The sequence below is a fragment of the Manduca sexta genome, chromosome 12 (assembly GCF_014839805.1).
Source record: "Manduca sexta isolate Smith_Timp_Sample1 chromosome 12, JHU_Msex_v1.0, whole genome shotgun sequence".
Lineage (NCBI taxonomy): Eukaryota > Metazoa > Arthropoda > Insecta > Lepidoptera > Sphingidae > Manduca > Manduca sexta.
In genome coordinates, this window is record NC_051126.1 from 1,755,155 (window position 1) to 1,780,037 (window position 24,883).

Sequence of the window (24,883 nt, forward strand, 5' to 3'; positions counted from 1 at the left end):
CGAACAAAAGGCTATCCAACGCAAAAATATTTTTTCAGTTTGGACCGGTAGTTCCTGAGATTAGCCATTACTGATCCGCTCCTATTGGGTATAGCGTGATGATATATAGCCTATAGCACTCCACGAACAAAGGGCTATCCAACGCAAAAATAATTTTTCAGTTCGGACCGGTAGTTCCTGAGATTAGGCATTACTGCTCCGCTCCTATTGGGTATAGCGTGATGATATATAGCCTATAGCACTCCACGAACATAGGGCTATCCAACGCAAAAAGAATTTTTCAGTTTGGACCGGTAGTTCCTGAGATTAGCGCGTTCAAACAAACAAACAAACAAACAAACAAACAAACAAACAAACAAACAAACAAACAAACAAACAAACTCTTCAGCTTTATATAATAGTATAGATATAGATACGAAATTCACGTATTTATTGTGTATAGGGAGAGCAACAAAATGGAGGAGGCTAAACTAACAAAGTGCATGGCGGACTCAATGTGCTGCCCGGGCGAGCCGCGGCAGATGATCGACGGGCTGGGCGTCATGCAGCCGCTGACCATCAAAACCGAGCAGGCGAAGCGGTCCTGCAATACTTGCCTCACCAACTCGCCCAAAAAGGTATGTTGTATTTAGTCATGCTGTACTAGGAGGGCAGTAGAATAGAGGAAGTTAAACTTGGCAGTAGAAATTATGGTACTCATTAATTTTACCATATAAAAAAGTGATTAGTTAATTTGTCATTTGAGGGCCCATTTATTTCGTTATAGTATGCATATATCCGTGTTCTATTTTTGTAGCACCGTAAATAGTACGTTTTAGCTGTAAAGAAATTTTAATTATTAGTTAAAGTGTTTCGTGGTGGTGTAACGTGAGCGCTCATCAGCTGTATCTCGTGATGTAAATTCGATTCCCCGGTCGGCCAATTAAAGCAAATTTGATAACTGTAATGTGAACAGCTGGCCAAATATTATAATTTTTAGACTCTGTGGCGGATTTGACCGTCACAATAATTATGGCTTGATAATTGAACATAAGATCGACTTATGTTCAACAAGTAATTGTAACAGTCTACGGCTTCGAAGAATACGATACTGGTTCAAAGAATACTATTAATGCTACTATAATTTTATGTATAAAAGTAGTTGAAATAAAACCAAACTCAAAACGTTATTATACAATAACTTCAATCGAATTTTTCTTTTTCTTTATATAAAATTAAAAGTAAAGCGTAGTTTATTTTAGCGAAAAAAGAATAATTTTTTTTAAGAATTTTTTAATTATTTTAGCTACTTTTGCTGCTGACTACACTTTGCAAGTGTACTGCACTTTGCCTTGCTTTATAAAGTAGAATGAAAGATGTTATACTCATAAACTGTTTATATCTACACTTAATATATCAAGTGACGTTATAACATACATTTCCTAGCTTTTCCACGCAATATTAGGTATCAACCGCGCAATTTTATCAAATTGGTGGCCGCGTGATAACCGAGCGCTCTACTAGTCTGACTATATTTTAGAATATAGATTTCATAATATTATAGACCATTCAATCATAATTTCCTCAGTTCTTAATCATATAAATGTGAAAGTGAGAAGGTCTGAATTTCATGCTATAATATTGCGAACTAATGTTGTAGTTTTTGATTGCCTGAGTTTATTTGCGTAGTTTCTGCGATATAATGGAAAAAAATCGTACAGTCGCAGGATGTGGGAAATACGTATGACAACACTGCCTTGTAGGCATCTCCTACGTTTATATATAAAATTCTTAACTCTGACTCACAGACAAAACAGATAAACCAGTAGCTCTAGTAGCATAAAGTATCACTACATACTATAAAACAAAGTCGCTTTCTCTGTCCCTACCTTTGTATGCTTAAATCTTTAAAACTACGTAACGGATTTTGATGCGGCTTTTTTAATAGATAGAGTGATTCAAGAGGAAGGTTTATATGTATAATAACATCCATTAAATAGTGGAGAAATATTGCACCCGTGCGAAGCCGGGGCGGGTCGCTAGTATTATATAGATTAGTTGCTCAACCATTTCTATACAAAATAGTATAGCTGGCGAATTGTAAAATATGGATGTTATAGCCCTTTTTACCCCTAAAAGGGAAAGCGTTACAAAGCTTATTACTATTTCTGCGATAGCTAATGGCCAATAGTCAATTATTTTCATTATAAACACATTTCAATTGTTTTTTACGATTTCATACTCACATGCCGAAAGCATAAAATTCCTCAAGTATTTCCCACAGTAAGCGGCGCCTTTACGAACCGGTCGAGTCTAGATCGTACCGGTTCTGTGGCTGCGACACGAACCGGTTCGAACTAGACACAACCGGTTCGTCCTAAACTCGCGGTTGGGCCGCGCGTCATGTGATGGCAGTGCAATTATTTCCGGATTTTGATACGCGTTATGTTATACCGTGATCTTTGTTAGTAAGAGGAAATGGAATGTTTAAGGTTTTAAAATTTAGTACTTTTTGGAAATTGAAAGAACGGGTGTTGAAATTCTGCATCTAAACGAATATTTTGTCTAATCCACATGTTAGGATTGGGAACATTTTTTTTTAAATTGTTTACATTTTATATTATACCTATCACCGAAAAGTGTCAGGTAAATTCTCTGCAATCAGGAATATATTCACTAATAGTTCTTTGCGATTCCCCCCAGGTTCTTCACACAGACGGCGGCTGCAGTCGGACTAATCCTGTAACATGGGTCGGCGTGGCTGGCCAGAATGTGCAGGTACAGGTGAAGCGCGAGCCACAACAGCTGCACGTCTCCGAGCTGGTGGCCGTCAAGCTAGAACAGGCTTCGCCCGGCAACAAGCCCGAACATCCGCCGATACCCGCCTCGCTTAATAATGGTAGAGTACTCATCATGGTTAAGATTGACAATGTGCATCATAAATGACCAACGACATAAAACAATACCAACTCTTCGGTAATTTCCTAACCTAGATCGAAAATCGTTAACAGGAGATCATAAACTGGCCGTAATTAGCTAGGGAAAGAAGGAAACTATTATTTATAGTAGTCACATATTTTTTTAATTGATCGTTACTACTTATAAAAAAAATTGTTGGTCCGCTTTGGGCGTACACAGTTTTAGTCTTAATGAAGAACTCTTACAAACTTATGCGCTCCTAGTACAAAAATATCGATAATATGCGAGACGATTCTCGACGATACTGAAATACCGTTTCCGTCTATTTTCCTTCTCGATATTGAATGATAAAAATTAATATAGAAATGATTTACTACGGACTGCTTTCAATTTCATTCCCTCGGGAGCTGTATCGATATGAAATGAAATGTAATGGTAACCAGTAATCGAACGTGCCACAGCGATACATTCTTTATTCACGAACTTTACTTATTATTTGGGAACTAATAACATGTTGGGTGCCTGGTAATAAAATAATTATTTCGCCCAGGTTCAATCCCGGTCGGGATCGCTGTCGCCAGGCAACGGGTAGGAGACGCGGGCTTATTAGCCGCGTTGTCGCAGAAAGACAACCAACAACGGCTACACGATATCGGTAAGTGATTTTTTTTTAATATTTTTTGCAACGGTTTTCTACCTGGAGTCACTGTGCCTTGTGTTTTGGTGTTTGTAACTATTTTAATGATAAAATATTCCAGACTGAAGAAAAAGTATTACTTATACTTAATATTATACAAGCCAGTAAGTAAACAAAAATGTATTTTATTTATATTAGGCACACAAGTCGCGTGGCTCCACGTTGGAACCGGCCTCTATCTGTGTTCGGCTATCGATACTGTTCGATAGTTGCGCTACTGGCGTTCCGAGTAAACCTCCGCACGGCTATGCGAGCCTGGTACCACTATGTATTTACTATGATGCGCTTGGTAATGAAAAAAAAAGTAAATTAACTATTGAAGGCTGAATACAATGAAACACAAGCGAAAGTAGACTTTAATATCTGGTCACTAAGACAAAAGATTGTATGTACGTAAGCGGAGTTACAGGTTGCTCCACTTTATTTAGCATTGGCGCTTAGGTATTGGTTAAGACGTATGAAGTCGTTAGCACCGATGGATTTGAATCGCAATACAAACTACTAGTTTCGTATCGAATCGAATGTTAACGTACACGCGATTGCAAGACTACTAGAAATTATTTACCGGTTTTTTAAACTCACTATTTCCTTCGTTGTAAAACTGAGCGATTGTTATCTCGGTATTAACTGTTCGTTAATTGTGGTTTATATTAACATTTCAAAGTACTTAAAGGAAAAATAATGTACTTTTTATTATGTTGGACTTAATTCGTTTGGGACTAAAGAAAACTCTAAGTATGTTTTCTAACGATAATTGCGCTGTAGGTTTTTATTCGGAAAAATTGTTTGTATAGTAAAATAGAAATCGGCCTCGCCTTTGGAGGGGGTTTGGCCGGATTCCAACTGATCTAATTGGGGGTAGAGCTTTGAGTCGCGGCCAGTCAAATGCTAACATTTCTTTGTATTGCAAAAAATACCTAGTGATAGGCATATTAGCAGGCATAGATAATTAGAGGTGGGTATAACATTCTGTCTATATACAAATTTACGTGTCTGCGCTAATTGGCTAAACTTCAATCACAGCCGTGGGGGTTCGGGTGGCAGGACTGGATATCCTGTATGAACAGAGTGACAATTTATGGACCATAAGTTTTTGTATAAAATTAATCCCATACCATTCCTGATACCTCGCGGGACCGTAACTGCTCATATGCACTGCTTTTCCATATAACTTAATCACCAAACATGAGTTATAGGAATATTTGTTGAACTACGAAAATATTGGATCAACAAACATAACATTCTGTCTATAGAAACATAATCTGTATTTCTCGAAATATATAAACGAAACTTCTTTGATATGTCAAGCGACATATGGACTCGATGTTTAACCTAAACGGAATAATGTTAATTATAATTGATCTCAGAGCGCTTATTCAATGGATATATGAGTTCAACAAGAATTTCATTTAGTTTTTAGGACAGGCCGCCTACTTAAACCATCTGGGGTATACAAACCCAGACAAATATGAAAAAATATAGCATTAAGTTTTAATCCACTCGGGAATCGGGTATAAAATCTTCCTTGTTGACAATCATATACTATGTTCTATTATAACGTTAACCAAAATAAAGGTAAAAACATTTCTGTCAAAACAAGCGCCATGCTTCAACATGGAAATAATTATAATCAGTCGGAACTGATGATTGGCGCTTGAGTTTAGCATTTCTCACAAATGGACTCGTTTCATATTCCGGTTTTTTATTAAAATTGGCCAGTTCGTTCCAAATTATAATTTCGCCTTTGGCAATTTATATCCGAATGGTAATCAATTTAATAAAATGTTTGGCACAAAATGGCTACCGGTTTGCTCCCCCACTAGGAGTCGTGTCAATAATTCCGTTAACCCCATCGATAAATATGTAAAGAAGATAGTTTTTGTTACCAAACATCTTTTAAATTCTTATGTTGATTATAATGTGGTTGGAACTTGAATTTTAAACGCGTTGTTATCAATTTTATTCATTAAAAGGAATCTAAGGAATGTGTTTCTATTATGTTTTTGGTTTTCAACCAATACACGTTTAGTAACGGGCTAGGAAAATTTTGGATGTTAATAACAATTGCAGGTGGATCTTCTCCGATGTTATTTTGGCTTAATGACACCTTATTGAGCGAATAAGTTACGTAATTTGTTTCTTCCGAAATTATTATGTGTTACGCATAAATGCGATACGTAAATCCTAAAATGTCGGTGGTACAAATAACCATTGAAGCGACTATTTACAAATAATCTAACCTCCCATCACACACGTTTCAATCGTAATTTTACTCTCCGATACAGTTGCAATCACGCACCGCGTCCAATTGCAAATGTAAAAACATTCATGTGGGATTGGCTTTCTTTGTCGTGCGGAGCTCATGTTTATGGATTTTGTTAATGACATGCTCGCCATTTTGTAGTTTTGAATACGTTGTGGCGTGCGGTTTTTCTTTCACTAAGTCCATTAAACAATAATTAGTTTCTTTTTCTTATTGCCTCTAGCGACAAAGTTTATTCCCACGTGGGACTATACTTTGAGTAGATATATAAAATACGATTTGCCCATAGATTGACGTTGAGAAGATCGGTGATAACAATAAGTCAAATATTTATCCGCAATATGCTTGGAAAAGTGTGTACCAATGACATCAATTTTTTATAAATTAAAGGTACGTCAAAAATGAAAAAAAAAATAATGCTACTCATACCAATTGTGTTAATCTCCGATAAACGTTTCTGGCAGTGTAATTAGTGTATGTTTTCAACCTTATAATGGAGATTTATGCAAATTTGGCGTGTGTCGGATTAATTTGACACAGAAATCAAGTTACAGAGTAACGTAGTTTTAATTTTAGTGTATTCATGTTTTTAATAAAAGGTTGTTAGAAAAACACTTGTACTAATAATATTTCTGGCTATAAGATAGCTTAGTCTCATGTTAATAATAGGGTGTACTTCTTATACATCTAGCTACTAATACCCTTTATATCGCAAACTATATAAACGAGCATAAGATTTTTGGTACTGATAATATTTCTAACTTCTAAACTAAATTACAACCGTGCGGCGTGCCGTCAACCATAAAATCATAATTTTGCAGTTAATCACATATATTATGTTTCCCACTTATATATCACAAGTTGCAACATGCATTTATCTGCTGGTCAGGTCAAGATACATAACGCATTACTAAGAAATTGTTATTTTCCTCGATCCGTTTCTGCGAATTACATGAAGGACCGCTACTATTTGCTCGATAGTGCATCTTTGTAGCTATCGTGAACGATAATATTTATCACTATTATGAAAGGAGACCTTTTAAATTAGTTGTTTGTCCAATTATAACAACCGATGGGTTGGGAAACGAGAGATAGCAAATTCTGTTTCTGAAAATGTGAGGTAATGTTTGTTTCGGATTTTCATCCAATCTTTGTAGTTCTAGACAGCTGTTAAACTTTTTTAACAGTTAAAATGACGTTCTGTATCTCACTAGTGGGCCACATTTAAGTGAATCAATATTGACTTTAAACGCCGGTTCAAGTACACGTCATTTTTGCAACTTGTCGGAAATTCGGAAACTTATTCACGCTGGTCATTTGTGATCTTTTCGCCAGCTAATCCAGCTGTTAAATTGATTCAATGAGGGGCTAAAAATCAGGTTTTCGTCAAAAACAGGTAATAAATATTTCTAGGTCGTTACGATTAAGTGGCTGGTAGTGCATCTGGTATTGGAGATGTTTATAGGCGACAATTAACATTTACCATCATATCAGCCATTTGTCCCTTTGATATTCCTTCCTGTTAACAATTACCCGTGAAATAACTATGTCTGTTACTTAAACTAAGATAAGGTGAATTATGAACGCGCCGTGACACAGATGTTTTAGCAACTGAATAAACTAACGTTAAACCACAAGCTGGACTAAGTTTGATGGTCTTTTATTGGTTAGGCAAACAACGGTTATCAAATATTTTGTTTATTTAGTGCACGTTAGTTTATTTAGGTCTAATACACATAATATAGTGCAAAGTAGGTAATTTTTAATAAATAAAACCAGTTGAATTAAATTAATTATTATATAATTATCCGCTAATCTTGAGAACTGGAAATCGTTGCCTAATTTTTAAGGGAAATCAGCTTTACAGTTGCTAGTTTACTGTCGTCAGCGTTTGGTAGTAGTGTTGACATTTATACCACACATAAGTGTAATGGCGTAATGTTCGCTGCCCTTTGTAAAGTAGATTTATTGCCTCGTTGTGCCTCTGCATCCGACAATTATATGTTAATCAGTCAGCAACGTTGCGGCTTGGTATCTATGCGTTCGCGTCACCCCAATGTATGACGATTGATTAACGTATCGGAACTAGTTAATTAATCTAGTTGTTGGATTGTAGATTTGGTTCTAGAGTTGATTCAGGATTCATTTCTATCTCTGCGGTCTAGACGATTGTGGGAACAATTCTTTATACGGCGGGATCTTGACATGTGGTAAAGGGTAGATAGGATTCAAGCTAATAAAAGTCTAGCCAGCATTCTTGTACCACTAGAACATTTTTTAAGATGTTTGATACTAAATTCAATACAATATTAGCATGATCTAGGCGCATTGCGTATACATGTGTAATTTAATTCCTCATTAACTACAAACATTATGCCTGTAATATTTTACCAGTCCCTTGGTAATAACGCCTTTACACCCTTTAACATGTAAATTGGAACTGCTTCAGTAACTTTTAAATATTTAAATGCAGAAAAACCTGAAATCGTTTCATACAACTGTTATGTAAAATATGTTATTTTGTATGTAAAATTATGTATATAATCAACCCTTATGTACCAGTGCATCATTAATTAATCGATACTCATTACAAAACCAATTAATCGGTGCGCAGGTGTGTTTGTATGTATGCAATTGTTGCATTTTAATTTCACCACGGCTATTAGCACATTAACTTGGACACGACATTGTTTATGTCCCGAACCAGTAACAAATCAGCAAGATAAATTGAATCCTTCGTAGAAGCAGTTAGTACTCTGTAATTATCGTTATGGTTGGTTGCAACTGCTATTTGGATACGCATATTTTTCTTTTTACTTTTAACACACGCGTAGTTATGTCACTTAGTTGATAGATTGATTTCCTAAAAACAACATCAAGGACGAATAACAGAGCTGCATGCTGCTGCATCTGCATTAGTGTTGATCTTGTCATCCTGACTCTTTATGTTGAAGTCATCTTATAGACACTGTCCGTTAACCAGCTTTGTAAATTGACTTTATAATATTGTAAGTCTGTACTCAGTTTTTGCCATATAGTAGTTTGTCTATGGTTGCACCTCTATAACTTTAATAAAAAATTCTGCTGTGTAAAACTGTTGAACATTAAAGAAGTTTTTCATATAAAGTGTAATCCAACCGTATAAATGAAGCTAAAAACATTTTTAAAATCTCGTTTAAAATTACAACACTTTAGCAGTCAATTTTATACAATAATTACTGATGCTTGTCTGATGATTGATTCACATTACTACATCACCACTCACTATCAGGTGATGCGATAGCTCGTATGCGTTAGAAAGCAATAAAAAATAATAATCACATTAATATATTTGAAAATTGACCGTTTGTTGACCATTGGGTGTCGCAGTGTCGAAATTAGAGTGAAAACGAATTTTGCCGTAACGTTTTCGCAATGATAGTAAAGTTTTATTGCACGTAACTGGACTGTTATCCGTAGGTGCGAATTATGTACATATATAAGTGGGAACTTCTTTAATATAAAGCCAAGTTCACCTTAATTTTTATTTTAAAAAGTTACATAAGATGTGCTCATCCTTAGAGCGTATCCACTTGACTAGATACGAGTCCGTCTTAAAGTTGCACCCACACACTTATCTGTCTCACTATGACATGCGTAATAATTAATTATTAAAGAAAATAATTACAATACGGCACAGGTAATATTCAAATGAATTTTGTATAACTGAAATAAGCAAGTCACTCGTATCAGTCAGATTGCAACAGTGCATAACATTGTATCATGGGAATTTATTCCCTCCAGGTCCATGATGGGTGTCGCGACAATACGACTTGCAAGGAATTATCTATCTCGTGCTACGTCCTTGTGGAATCCGTTTTTGATTACTGTATTCTACTATATTGGAAACTTATTGACGATTTCTTCAATTATTTATAGAATGCTGGCGACAGTCAGTGTCCGCATACTATAAAAATGAGAAACTTGTTATATAGTTGCAAGTAACTACTCTATAAGCGATTTATGATTGACTACATAAACAAATCAAGAAGTTAGAAAAAAATATTGTTTTTCATTAGTAAATTATGTATCTTACACTCCACTCAAATAGGTAAAAACTAGTAACAAGCATTATACTATCAGCCTTTACGGCTGTATTTTCACTGTGCCACTAAAAAGTCTACAAAGTCGTGTGTTTTTTGTGAACACGCTGTATGCGTGGCGGTTAATGCCGCCCCGACATGCGAACCGCGCTACCAACCCCGCTACCGACTGCTTGGTTTCTTTTTGTTTTTATTTATTGTTTATTCCTTCTGTACATGGTGAGAATAGGATATTGTTCTGATTTCAATAAAATAAATATTCATATAATATCATTAATAAAGTAAGAAAAATAGGTTTGAAATATTGTCAATTAAGATAAACTAATGAATTAAAAGTAACGAATCAATTAAGCATATGTGTAAATAATTATAATTAAATTGTCAATTCTCTTTATTTGAAATGTTGTTTTTTTTTTACATATATATTTAAAAAAAACGTGCATATAAAAAAATAATGACCCTCCGATGGCGAAGCTCAAGACCCAGGCCAGTGCCGGTTAGGGTTCAAAGTGAGGAATTATTTTTTAATTATTAAAAAAAAATATTTAATTATTATTATTTATAACCCACCAAATTACCTTCTAAAATAAAGGTAGCCAGCATAATTTATTTTCGCAAAAATATTTTTAGTGCTCATAGATATATAGATAGATATTAGTAGTTAGTATTCTTTTTTTGCGTTTGTGGTATTTATTAAATTACCTAGCCTGTGATGGAGGAAAAATAGTCTCTACAGACTAGAGGTTTTGACTTTCGTGTACCAGGCGCTCATAATGTTAAGGAGTACTCTTGTGATTTTGTAATATTATAGTTTTGATAATGTTACTTGAAATTAATACTTCCAGTTAATAAAATAAAGTTCATTTTTAAATGTATAAGAAATAATCCTAGTAAATGAATACGATAAGATTGATATAACATTAAATGCCATTGCCGCAAAGCGAGTGAGTGGGTTGATGACGAAATAACATTTCGTATACATTTGATTTATTTGCTACTAGGGCCGCAGAAGTATATTTCGTTTGTTCAACGAATGAATACTTGGAAGTTGGAAATGCTCAGACAAACAATGCGTAGGGTTGTCGATTAGGGTCGACACTCGGCACTCGGTGATGAATGATTCACTACTATTTATTTTAGAAAATATGATTTCATTTCAACTATGGCCTGGACGTGATTAAAACAACTGACGATATACTTAATTAATGTATTAAGTATTTAACGTCTTTCTGATTTTGTCTTTGTAAGCGCGATGAATTATATTTAAATTTATTGGACGCAGATATACCGTTACAGAAACTATGTAGATATTAAAAAGATTGATTCTAATTTCCAGAAGTTACAAAACCCCGACACATAACAATTTTGTAAATAATTACAACAAATTTCTTATTTAAAACGCGACATGGGTTGTAAATGTCCCTTATTTAGGGTCCCGTAGTTGATTTAAAATCTTAATCAGAAACCAATAGCAGTTTGGGGCATTACAATGTTCATTTCCTGCACAATGCGGGCTTCATTATTGACAATGCTGTGGCCGTGATTGGTTTGTGCGTCGTATCCGGTTACAACAGAGATGAGCCGAGAACATGTTACCATTCTTTTGAATAGTTTAGAAGTGAGAGAAATGTAGGGTATCAGTGATAATGACTTCCATTGAGTGTGGGTACTTGGTGATAAATTATTAGTCAACGCGAGTTGCGAAATTTTGGTAATGTTTAGTTAGATTCATAAGTGGCGGCTAAGCTAGTTATGTGACAAAATTTCTTTACATTTGTTGGCGCATTTGCAAAACAAAAAAAGGATTAATTCTTAATCCACGCACAGGAATTATTAATATTAAATCTATCTCGTAACTTGATGGGTAGAATCTGTGTTATACAGATGTTATAGGCATCAATTAAGGATTTTATTTCCGTAAATTAATTCCTGAGATAAATAAATTTAAACGACATAAGAATGAACAAAAGCTCGCAATGTGCTTAGATATTTCACACTTTATTCCATCGGGACAAGCGTGAACTATATATATCTACTTTCCACATATAACTCCACTTTTATTGCTCTTTAATTCTCAACAGCAATATACAATTCATTCTGTACATTTTTATGTTTATTACTTCTCATTATACTGATGTAATTAAAAAAAATATCAGCCGTGAAACAATATTTATTGCGTCATAACGTTTAACCGGTCCGGTTGAGTCCGTTCGACAAACATTCAAGTAAGTTAATTGCTTGTTTACCGGTGCATACATTATGTGTCGTGCTCGGGCTGAGATCTCGGCAAATATCGACGGTTAACTTTAGAAGAATACTCGCATCTGATTAGTGGTAACACCTTTTCGTAATTAGAGGTCTATATTCAAAGTTCTTTGTGTAGGCGTGAGATATTTGGATAGTTGGATGCCATCGCGTTGTAATATTATGCTGTTTTTATTATATGTTGAAGGTTATAGTGATTATAGTAATTAAATACTTGTAACGTAATTAATTATTTGTAGAGTAATGGTGGTAAGTTTCACGTATGCGATAGTCGCGATCGCTTTTCCTATGGCGATTGCATTTTTTTTAAGTTTAAAGTTTTGCAGCCAGGGTAATGTTTGAACACTACGATATTAAACTTGGAATGTTCATAGTAATGAGCGCAAGCCGCGTTGTATTGAAATTCTGGATGATGGCGTTAGTGTACGGGCGCTGTAATGTTTATTATCAGCTTTTATCTTTCTAAAATATTAAAGGTGTCTTATAATACCAGTTTTATATCTTTTAGGAATGCATCACGGACAAAATTGTTAACAATCATGAAATTAAATACCTTACAACTACGTTAAGCATTCTCCAGCACCAAGCATTATCATATTTTTATATTAATTAGTATTAGAAAAGCTGACCTTACAGATAACTGCGGCGCAGTTCGCCAGATAACTAGATAGTGCAAGTGGAATATTTGTACGCCGCGCCGCGCCGGACCGTTTCGGCCGCCCGTCCCCGCCGCGCCCCGTCACAAACATTTGGCGCGCTTCCCGTACGCAGGGCTGAGCATTTATTACTCGTTCTTTAATAAAACATACTGTAAAACATATTGTAGGCTGTTTTAGAATTAGGAGAGCTGGATTCTGGTAAAAAAGAGGGAAAGAACAATAATATTTACTGAAAAATTTGGGAGGATTCACAAATTTTTGGTGTTAATTTCAAGTTATCGTGGTAACTACGAGTAGCTGCTTTTTCTGTCTTCGGCGAAAACACACAGAGGTGTTCCATGTGTAAGCTTCAGCTCCAAATATTTATTTTTTACATGTTTATTAACTGCGCGCTGGGCCCACCACCTGCGAATGTCAAATTATACGATATAAAATTATACGTAACATAATATTGATATAAATTGAACATATTTTACATTGAAAGTGCGCAGGTGCTGCTTATACCACTACACGTCCAAAGAAAATTACATTTTTTATATCCTAATCATAAATTGAAGTAAACGAGTAACATTATCAGATACGAAGGTACTATGTCACTAGTTACATATTGTAATATACAGTCCTGATTATTTCAACCTAGTTACTAGGTACGGTAAATAGGACATAAAACAGCTTAAATTACACAATATTTCAAAACAATAATAGTTTATTCTATTTTATTACCAATTATAATATTAACAGTGGTAAAGAGTAACAACAGTTTATCTCCGATCTGTAATAATGGAATTATGACAGTAATGATTAGGAATAATAATAATAATTATTATTATTATAAACTATTCCGGCATTTGACAACCCTGACCATGCAAGACCTACAAAGACAGTCTCCCCGCGGGTCGAGGCGACCCTCGCTATCTGGCGTGAGGGTCGGCCGGTCGCCGTCGCATACCGCCCGCACGTCTTTGCTCCCCTGGTACATTCCCTGACGGTACTGCACAGTTGCTCCCAAATAAACAAAAAAATATTTTCCAGTTCTTTTTTTGTTTTTGCTGTTCTGACTCCACGAATCTATTCTATTCTAGCTAAAATGTTCTTTATGTATTATCTAAAATTATTTTTCGTATTTGGCACTAACGAGATTATCTCCATAGGGCAAGATATACTAAAGCTAAAGATGACAGCTAAATGCAACCTACCGTGCAATGAACCAGGTTGTGCTCTTACCACGTAAATACTAGATATTGTATTCGTATCTGTAAAAAATCAGTAAACTCATTAAAATGGATCTGGTCTAGTAAGTTGTAAATCAAACATTTTGCTAGGCTCCATATAAAGAATTTGATATCAGGTAATCAAATAAAAATTAGGGACACCCGGCACTGCGAGCATTCCAAATTAATATTCAATATGTTTACATTGCAATTAATCTCTATTCAACGCATTCAAAAGCTGATTTGGAAATGATGAAAAGCCAAGCTATACTAATTAGTAATTATAATTCATTATAATTTATAATCCGTTTTAATAGAAGTTGTAAAATGAAAATAAACCGCCTTTCTATTTTCGCAATTAACTTATATTCCAGTTTTAAAATGAAATTGTAATTAAGTAAATAACAATAAAATAAATTTTACAATAAACCTTCTGATAATTTTAATTTAAAAAATTCAAGCTTAGATATTTAAATGAAATATACGTACCCAGTTCTATTTGAAACAACCTAATGCACTTACGAGAAGTGGTTCGAAGCTTGCGAGCTGTTGATACGCAGTTCGAATCGGGTCAGATAAATAAACTGTGTCGGGTCATGGTCACGCAGTGAATAAACTAGTCGGAATACCGGGAATTCTGGCTGATTCACGTTTGGTACTTGCTTATTGTAATAAACAAGATCAAGTTGATATAGAGACTTGTTTGGAGTCGCGCTCCGAACTTCCGATCAACCAGTGCGAGATTATTCTAGTGACAAGGAACTTAGTATTTCGCTAATCGACATTATATTTACTGCGTTGTATGTGGAAGTAAGTCTGTTATTTTCTACTACTAAACTATTTATGATGAAATTTTGGTAGTTTGAATCCCAACTCATACACACACATGTCAGCTGTTTGTTATAGCAAGGAACATATATCATATATTAATGTTTCAATATATAAAACTACCTATATATATTTGAAGTATAAATTAGTCGGACTCTTGTACGAAAGAACTGTCCATTTGTTACAAAAAATATTAAGTAATATCTCGAGAAGAATTAATGTTATTTCAAAGCTACAACTTCCACAAAACTGGAATTAAAATAGGTTCCTTCTTTGAAAACAAACTTGTCTAATTTTATTGCATTGTCTGAGATATTCACAGAAGATAGAATATGTAGGATGCGAGTGAATGAAATTTTTTAGTTTTATTATTTAAATATGGAACACGAAATGATTTGAATGACAGCGAATGTTTGCATTATATGGTATGTAAACGTGAAATAATAAAGACCGAATGATAGATATATTTTGATTATTTTTAATTAAACCTGTATGAGTATGTCATTTTTTGCAATTGTTCGAAAATTTTTTAGTACGAGTCAGAAAAATTGCGTTCGAATTTTAAACACTGGCGTGTACGAATAAAAAATCAACGGACTTTTCAAATCTGTTTTAATATAAATATCGATGCTAACTGTACCGGACCGGTATAGTCGGCACAAAAGGTACATGTAATTGAACATTTAGTTTCGGAGCGAGTGTAAATTTGCAAAACCATAAACTTTTCAATTCCGTAAATGCTTTCCGAAAATATTTCGTGTAAAGTAACTTTAGCGTACTTTACAAACGATTTTTTACCGTTACGGCGTAACTTAAAGTCCATTTTTGAATGATGGAAAATAACGAAGGGGAAAATAAATAGGGGCCCGCACCCCACTTAGAATAATAAAAAAAATTGTTGACTCTACCATTACAAAGTGCAGGGCATATATTTGCATTATAATTGTAATTGTAGATAATGCATGCCGCAAGTGATGTTAACCATTGCTTAATTGCCGGTGCTTCGCGATCAATTATATAGCGTTAATTGGAACGTTAAGTTTTAACTTTAGTAATTATGTTTGAGATATTTGATTCACGAAAATCTTTTCGTCCACTGAATTTTGTTCTAATTATTATATCAAGTGAATACTCCACTATGTTAAGTGAGCAGAAATGATTTTTGTAAACAAACTTATTGGACGCTTGTTACGCCCGGTTTTTTTTAAACTGCATTAAATATTAAGTTTTGCGAGTGATGGGAGCTTTATTCTTCCCCTCTGGTAGTCGCTATAATCAACATTATTTTCGGTACAACGTAGGCGCAGCGGCGACGAAATCTAGCAATGTAATATAATAATAATATCAGCTCTGTATTATATACTTGCCCACTGCTGAGCACGGGCCTCCTCTACTACTGAGAGGGATTAGGCCTTAGCCCACCACGCTGGCCTAGTGCGGATTGGTAGACTTCACACACCTTCGAAATTCCTATAGAGAACTTCTCAGACGTGCAGGTTTCCTCACGGTGTTTTCCTTCGCCGTTAGCAATGTAAGGTAGATACAGATTCAAAAGTGTTATTTTATTCCATAACCATATGACGCCCTAGTAACGAAAAATCTTTGACCTCATTAATGTTCCTATGCCTGAACTACGTAGACTGGCCACAACTCTGTAAACTAAACATAATTTACCCCCTAATCAAGAAATTACTGTTAGCAACTTACTGTTTGGGCCTGAGTGGCCGTGGGGCGGCGGCCTGAGGATACTAAACGCCCCCTATTTATGCCGCAGGGGTTGTAAGGAGCGAGGGAGCCCGCCCACAAACCCACCACTGCAACTCCTGTAAATTTGGATCGGCACGCACTTAGTGGAAAAAGGCACCGATTTCACGCGATTCAATGGCAATAGACTAGCATACATATCGAAATATATAGTGTTATTACTGCTTACCCATGAAAAGGGAACTGGCGTGATGAAAAGAAATTAGATGTGGAAGCATGAAGGCATGTTATATGTCATAGTTCATATCAATGCACCGAATAACACGAAACAGATAATAGAAAGAGAGTGAAGTAATAACTGTCTCGGCAGAGCTTTAAGTCTCAGGTTTGGTACTAATAAGTATAGCATAAATGAAAGCCGTAGGTTTTTATACATTTGAACCCACATAATTGTCTTTCTTTGTCAGCTTTCGAATTGTTAAACAGAATGCAATTACTGAAGCAAATTCCGCGGCCGGTGGAGCGCCTATTGACATTTTAATATAATCGGCCGATGTCCAAAAATAATTTCGATCGATAGTGAGTTCAATTCGGCGAATGGCCCAATTCTGTCTCATGTGACACGGTTTAAACTGTATATTACCGATTAAAGAGAAATGTTTTCGTTATCGACATTTTATCGTTAATTATGTATAATGTAGATCGTTTATTTTGCACATACTTTGCTTTTCTGGGTCCCTGGTAGTGACCGCTGTGTGTGTTAAAGTAAGAAATGGTGGACTTTCTTTCTTATGTCAGTGGTGATGAAATAATAAAACCCAATGAATTCCCTTTCGTAATTTATATAAATACTAGCTGACCCGACAGACGTTGTCCCGTCATAACTATGAATTTGCAGCGCGCATTCTGTCAATCGCTGACAGCTATTTCAAACAGTTGACAATTATCTATCTATATATATAAAAATGAATTGCTGTTCGTTAGTCTCGCTAAAACTCGAGAACGGCTGAACGGATTTAGCTTATCTTGGTCTTGAATTATTCGTGGAGTTCTAGGGAAGGTTTAAAAGGTGAGAAAAATTCGAATAATTGCCGGGAAAATCCTCAAAACAGCATTTTTCTATTTCCCATACAAACGTTTTCTAACTAATACGTAGAGTCAATTTGAGCTTTATTGCTATTGTATAAAGTTCACTGTTGTCTAAGCAATGTAGGTGTGTTCCTAACATCAAAGCAGTGTGCGTTGGAGCACAGAATATAATAATGTAATGTCGCGTTCTGAAACTCAACAAAAGTGATATCGCGGACCCGACTAAATTGAACAGTCACAAAATTTAATATATCATTAGTTATTTGGTTGGCTTCACGATATTATTTCTTTTGTTTTACTTTAAAATGCATGTTTTCGTTATGGACAATTTTTGAGCTACTTTTGCATATCTATACTTATAATAAATCTGTAGAGAGGTCAATTCTGTACATGAAATATATTTCCAAAATAACTGGGGGTGATTAGGGATCGATACTGATGCCAAAAATGCAATTAGTAAATTTTTCGTCTGTCTGTCTGTATAACTGTTATAGAAACAAAAACTACTCGACGGATTTTAACTTAACTTGGTACAATTATTTTTCATACTCCTGAGCTGGTTATAGTATACTTTTCATCACGCTACAATTAATAGGAGCATAGCAGTGATGGAAAATGTTGGGAAAACGGGAGAAGTTACTCCATTTTTAAGCTTCCGTCATTTCGTGTGCAACCTTAATGGTTAAAAGTTCCTTCGATTTCACCAGGATCCCATCATCAGACCCTGACCGGACAATCGGACCACCTGCATACCACCATAAATTAAAAAAACATCCCGACAAATTGAGCACCTTCTCCATTTTTGAAACCCGAAATCCACGCGGGCGAAGCTGCGGGCGGAAGCTAGTATACAATAAATTTTCGTAGTTTTCTTAAATTTCTAATTTTCCGCGATTTTTTTTGATTTTTTTCTTTCATAAGAACCTTCTCCTGACAATATCAAACACAACAAAAAAAATTTGTGAAATCGGTCCAGCCGTTCACGCATGATGGCGTGACCAAGGGAAATAGGGGAATATATATAGTTATCATTAGAACGATTTACAAACCACATTTATGCGTACATATAGGTACCTATGTTGTATAAGGCTTCCCTTTCGGACAATTTAACTCTTCGCTACTGCAGTCATGATTCCATTAATTTGTTGAATAGTTAGTTTATTTAGAGGCCGATATGTTATATGGCACCTTCTTTTCCAACCGTTGTTGGTAAAGTAATTTGTTTGTAGTTTTAAATTTACCATTTAAATCAATCTAGACAAGAAGTAGTCGAAAAACAAATGAATGGATTTCTTAAAATAAAAAAAAAAACGGCAATTAATTTCATAAAAGGTATGTTCCAACGATCCAATTTGTGGAAGTTGAGCTTGTTACTACAGCCGCAATCGCTTTATTACATACATTATCATAATACATATTATACTTTTTAACATATAAAGTATCTTCTGATAAACATCGAATTATATTTTTCGTGTCCCAAACATGGTCGGTTGGTATTTTCATTATTATTACTTTTTTAATTGTTTTGTACCACGCTTCAGAGTCGTCCCTACCTTTTGCCGGTTTGTAAAAATAATCAACACAAAATACTCAAATTGAAATATTACTTGTACCAATTTTGTCTGATTGAAAATGTCTACTTTAATATTTGTTCCCTCTGCCTTTGATTCTCTGGCATGTCAGCATTATGCACAAACGGTGGCTCTCTAATTTGACCACTTTACGTTTGCAGCTGTCTCATGCGCCCGCCTTTTGCAATCCCACTTGCAGCCTTTTGACTAACTGCAAATAAACTGTTGTCAGTGCGCTCGCCCCGTGCAACCGCTAGCGTTTATGTTGGCCTGGTACATTTTTGTGTAACTGCGTCCTCGCCTCGCTTTCGAACTGAAAATGTTTTTTTTCGTTTCAACACTTTTAGAACTTTTTGCATGTCTTTTTAATGTTTAATTTCGCGTACATTTGCCGTGGTGACACGGGACTTCTTAAATTAATTGGTATTTTCCATTCATGCATTATTTTACGAATGAAGTTGCAGGCGAATAAGTTTTTTATAAATGCTTTTTAATAATTCCCTTTGCGTATGTGGGTATTGAGTTGTATAAAATAACGGATTATTAAAAAATCAAATCGAACGAGTGTTCGATTTCAGCCGGTGATTATGGGTCGTTATTATCCAATCCAGTCGGCCTTGCAGTGAACGCGACGCGACGCGGCGCGGCACACAGAGTGCCGACTCGGCGCGACATCGCGTCCATTCTATTTACGCTACGCTTCACTACGCTAACCACGCAACGAGACGTGCAGCTATTTTAATTCTAGAATAGGGACGCTATTAACTGGCCTAGATTTCCTAGCGACGTGCGCCGTGAAAAATACTCACTGACGAGGCAATATTTGCGCAGAAAAAACAACCTCCCGGACGAAAAAGCATTCTATTTTGAATTGTAAAAAACGAACATTTCGAAGTATCGTTTTTGTGTCAAGCTACTGCAGCATTTTCACGTATTTTTTTTAAATAAAACTCGACGTTTTTCATGAAAAATGAAATAGTTCTTGGTCGGAAAATCCTAGTTGGTGCATCCGGGTCACTCAGCGTCGGATAAACCCTTTTCTTCAGCGCGCGTGATACTAGGATTGCAGCGCGTACGAGGAGGTGTACGCAGTACGACCGAACAAACAAGTCGCGAGAGTGAATGAAACCCGCTTATGTGTGGAATGCGAACGTCAGAGTGAGACGGTACGGTGAAGGTCAACCGATAGCGTGTAGAGTGTAGTGTGCAGTACAGAGATATCAACAATCAAAATTCTTAATGCATTTCTGACATAGATTTATGATAATAGTGGGATGACATGACACGTTGGTGACGTATTTAAACATTATAATTAAATAACTTTTAATATAGGCACTTTTATAAAGACTGTTTTATATAAAAAACACTAAAGTAATTTAAAATTCTCTGACACTGTACCTACTCTGTATATTTACTAGTGTTAAAGCGAGATAGAGCGCTGTGCGAGAGCAGGATAGCGATACCAGCACGTGCTTCCTTTCATGACGTGTTGGCTCCTCGCGCGGTTGCCGCTCCAGTATTAGATCTCATTGTGAGAATTTGTTTCGTGAGAAATGGCAGTTTTTTTGTATGTTCGTTATTTATGCAAATAGCCATTAAAATAAACGAAACCAAACGTGAATTAATTGCATTTAAACAGTAATGTGGTTTATCGAACTGAGCGGTCGATAAAATGCTCGTGTTTATCGATCAACATCGATGAGAAATATATCGATCGCTATTTGTTAACTGAAAGTTGTTGGCCCGAAATTTTGGTAGAATATCCGTTACTCATGTATTTTTGTTATCTATAACATTTTTATTCTACCCAAATAATTTTATTATTGAGTCGAATGAATCCTACCGCTGATAGGCCTGACACAACTTTAACTCCAACTTTTAAAGATACGGTTTATAAACAATAAACACACACACTCACACCTTTTTATCCCCTTTTTTTTTTTTTTTTTTTTGGTTTCGCGGAGAAAGTGCCTTATTACTACCGCCCAGCCTTCGTGGGGGGCGACTGAGCGGTTATGCTGGGGTAACCGTGCCTTACAGCCCGGCGTTGAACCGCCCGGATTTGATGATGACCGCCGGGCCGAGTCCCTAACCCTATATACAACTTAACCTATGCACGGCCTACCAGCTAAAACTCCGCGGTGACCCTCTTCGGCGCATTAGGGACGGCTGCGGGCTTCCTCTGACGTTGAAGTGTCTAGTCTGCGACCGCAGCCGCCCCTGCGCGGTACCGTCTTGCGGCCCGTCTCTTATGGGGGGGGGGGAGGCTCAGAAGCCCCCGCGCACCGAAGGACGCCCTCGGCCTCTACGGCAGTGTGAGGCCAACAGCACACTGCCGTCCATCCCGGGGGTCAACCGAAAGATGTGTAAAAATGCACAAAAATGCACTAGGGCGGACAGCCCCCTGCTGCCCGCCGACGACCCCTTCGTGGCCCCTATTAGTCGCCTCTTACGACAGGCAGGGGATACCGTGGTGGAATTCTCCAAACGCCCCCATTCCACAGGGCGGGAGACGCCGGTCAGTCGTCCACCCGGCGCCTCCTACGTCTCCTCTGACGGCGGGAGGGATCCTCCCTCTCTCTATCCCTCTCGGCACTCTCCTTCTGCGAGAGGACCACCTCGCAGAAGTGGGCCACCGCACGCCAGGCCTCCGGGCTGCCGACCATGGAAGCAACCACGGCCGGCAGCGAGAGATCTCCTCCGACGATTGAAACGAGAGCACCTTTCTATCCCCTAGGGGTAAGCAGAAGTGCAACTAGTGCAACCACTTTTCGCCGTGTGTGTTCTGTCCCAGGTTGTAAATTGGAATAGCCAACTTTGTAAACTTAGATTTATATTGAAATCAAGAAAACGATATTTACTCTGTATCGCATTTTTTAGATATTTTTGTAATTGCGTACGCGTTGCGATTACTGCGCTGGTGTCTCAGGTTCGTTTCGAGCAGTTGCATGTTTCTATTAGCCGTAGTAAGGAATTTTGCTAGGTAAATAAATGGCTATAGGTTCATATCTTATTTATGATCTGTTCAAATTTGAGTAACATTGTTTCCTAGGCAAACGACTGAGCATAATATAATATATGGTATAGCATAGATTTATATTAAAGATTATTTAGAATTGTGTTACAGTGGCGAAGCGTCCATACAACTTGATTCCTACCGGCTTCACTTTTAGGTTTATTTACGTTTGCCTTAGTTTTTGTTAAATTGGCTGCGATATGTTAACTAAGGCAATTTTTTTTATCGGGTTACCTATTGATAAATTTCACCTTTCGCCACTATTGTGTTACTTCTGTTTATCGTGAAATGGGTTACTTTAGATTTTTATTTAGCAGATAATCTAATTATATTTTAATTGATTTCAAAATAAGGATCAATTCCACGTGTATGAACTTATGGATTGCTTATGTCTGACAATTGCAATTAACTATAATTTTCAATAAAGGATCCCAATCGATCTATCTCAAAAATGGACCAATTAGTATTATTTGACATGCTTACAAATGACTTGATTGGTTCATTCTCGGGATCGAATTGAAGATTGAGATTGGGATCGATTATTCAAAACGGGTGTTAGACAACCCTCATTGTGGATTTACATTGTTAATTGTAGTTAATGTACTCACAAAGATTTAATCAGATTTAATGGAAATATACCCACGCCTGCACGTTGCTGCTCGAACTGGGAATCAAACCTCGATGTCCCGGGTTCACACTGACACTAAACTAAGAACACAATTATACTAAATTAAATGATATGTTGATTTTAGTTTACATTTCTGGTATAATGTAACTATTTTACGATGTCTCGTGTAAATGCTAATCGTCGTTAATATAAAGCTCTCAAATCTATCTATAGTTATACATAAAGCTGAAAAGTTTGTTTGAACGCGTCAATCTCGAGAAATACTAAACTGATTTTGAATTTGTTTTCACTAATAGGAAACTACGTTACTCCTGAATGTTATAGGGTACTTTTTACGTCGAGAAAAATTTTATCCCGCAAAAAAATCCAAATTACTTAATGATAACAGAAGAGAACTATCTACTATTAAGCTGGAGGTAATATTTACTTGAACATTATAAAACATGACCATCTCCTTAATCTCACGAATAACATAAATGCAAAAGCTTATGAAATGTTTAGATGTTTGTTAGAAGCCAACTCAAAAGCAACTGAATAGATATGGATGAAACTTTTTACATGGGTAGCGCATGTCCTAGATGAACACATAATATGCTTCTTTAAACCCAATAATTTGTTCATATAGGAAATTATTATTATTTAATTAGATGCCGTTGTTTCCATACAGGGAGGTTATGAGAATTGTTTTAAAGGCTTTTAGCGGGAAAGGTTTCTCCGAGTCAAGCCATGACCAACATTTACTTTCATAAATGTGGACGTTAGTGAATATGATCGGATATGTGTCGAAATTAAACGAAGAAAGCGCTGAATGTATTTACATAAAATTTGGTAAGCATAACCAAATGTTATATGAATTTATAAGTAACTTTTCTCTCATAATTATAATCGGGATTTTATAACGGAGATAGTCACGCGGGCGAAATAAACATGATAATTTCAAACACACGTCCATCGCCTTATCGTACAAAGACCTCTGCCTTACCCAGAAATCGAACCTCGTTCAAGCAGCGCGTTGGCACTACAGATACATCGCCAGCAGCTGTTGGCAAGACCGGTTTACGAAGTAATTACTGGTATTAGACACAGCACGCGGGCAACCTGATCGGATGTTATAAATTAACGCTATACCCTTTACGGGGTGGACAGTGCCCCGTCAGTAATTATACCGTGATGGACGCGATCGGGAATCTAGTCGCGAGTTCGATTCCTGTGGTAATTAACTTTCAATTAAGGTACATAATTAATTGTTGTGTTTAATTTGTTTTGTACATTCTGATGGGGTAGTGATGTAACTATAAGTGTTGGTAGAATTTTATTACTATCCCATGATGTAAGAGTAATTCGAACCCAGAGCTATTCAAGTTATCGGAATAAATAACTTGAAAAAAAGTTCAATTGTTCGACATGAAAGAAGCAAGAATCTAAATTGACAAACCTGGTGCGCTGCTAGTAAGCTATTGGGCCGCAACTCACCAGTGTCTTGAAAGAATTTTCAGTATCGGAGCAGTAGTAGTTCCAGAGATTTGCAAACTATTTTTTTTACGTTTTTCTTTTTCTAGTAGCTAATAATAGACGATAATGCATATTATTATAAAAAGTTAGATATGTTTTAGTGTTCAAAATCTGAAGACTCCGTTTGTCAGAATTAGAATAATTGCATTTTACGTGTTTTGCGATTTCGCAAGAGAATCAAAGCCTATGGGGTATTTCCCGTTGACCTAGAATCATGATATCCTTTTCAGAATCGTATCTAAATAATAATGTACTTTAATAGAAAAAAACAATTTACTATTACAATTTTTTTGCGGTTGCAATAACCGTGTCTACGCATCGAACAGCGAAGTTAAGTTTGTTGAGTTCGAACTTGTATTCTTAGGGCCTTATTTATAAATGCAACTCAGTACCGCTCTCAAGTGCGGTATCAGATGACACGCTGTAAAGCTAAAGTCGGCATCTTAAGATAGTCGCTGCT

At 36.2% G+C, this 24,883-nt stretch overlaps 1 protein-coding gene across 4 annotated transcripts in view; it reads left to right on the forward strand.

Moving 5' to 3' along the window:
- The window catches only part of LOC115451191, a 144,780-nt gene that overhangs the window by 97,759 nt on the left and 22,138 nt on the right, over positions 1–24,883 (forward strand). For all 4 annotated transcript variants that reach the window (XM_037437707.1, XM_037437706.1, XM_037437709.1 and 1 more), the window contains 3 exons: positions 443–617; positions 2,683–2,878; positions 3,449–3,553. In XM_037437707.1, the coding sequence (XP_037293604.1) occupies positions 443–617; positions 2,683–2,878; positions 3,449–3,553 (476 nt within the window). The remainder of the gene's footprint in view (positions 1–442; positions 618–2,682; positions 2,879–3,448; positions 3,554–24,883) is intronic.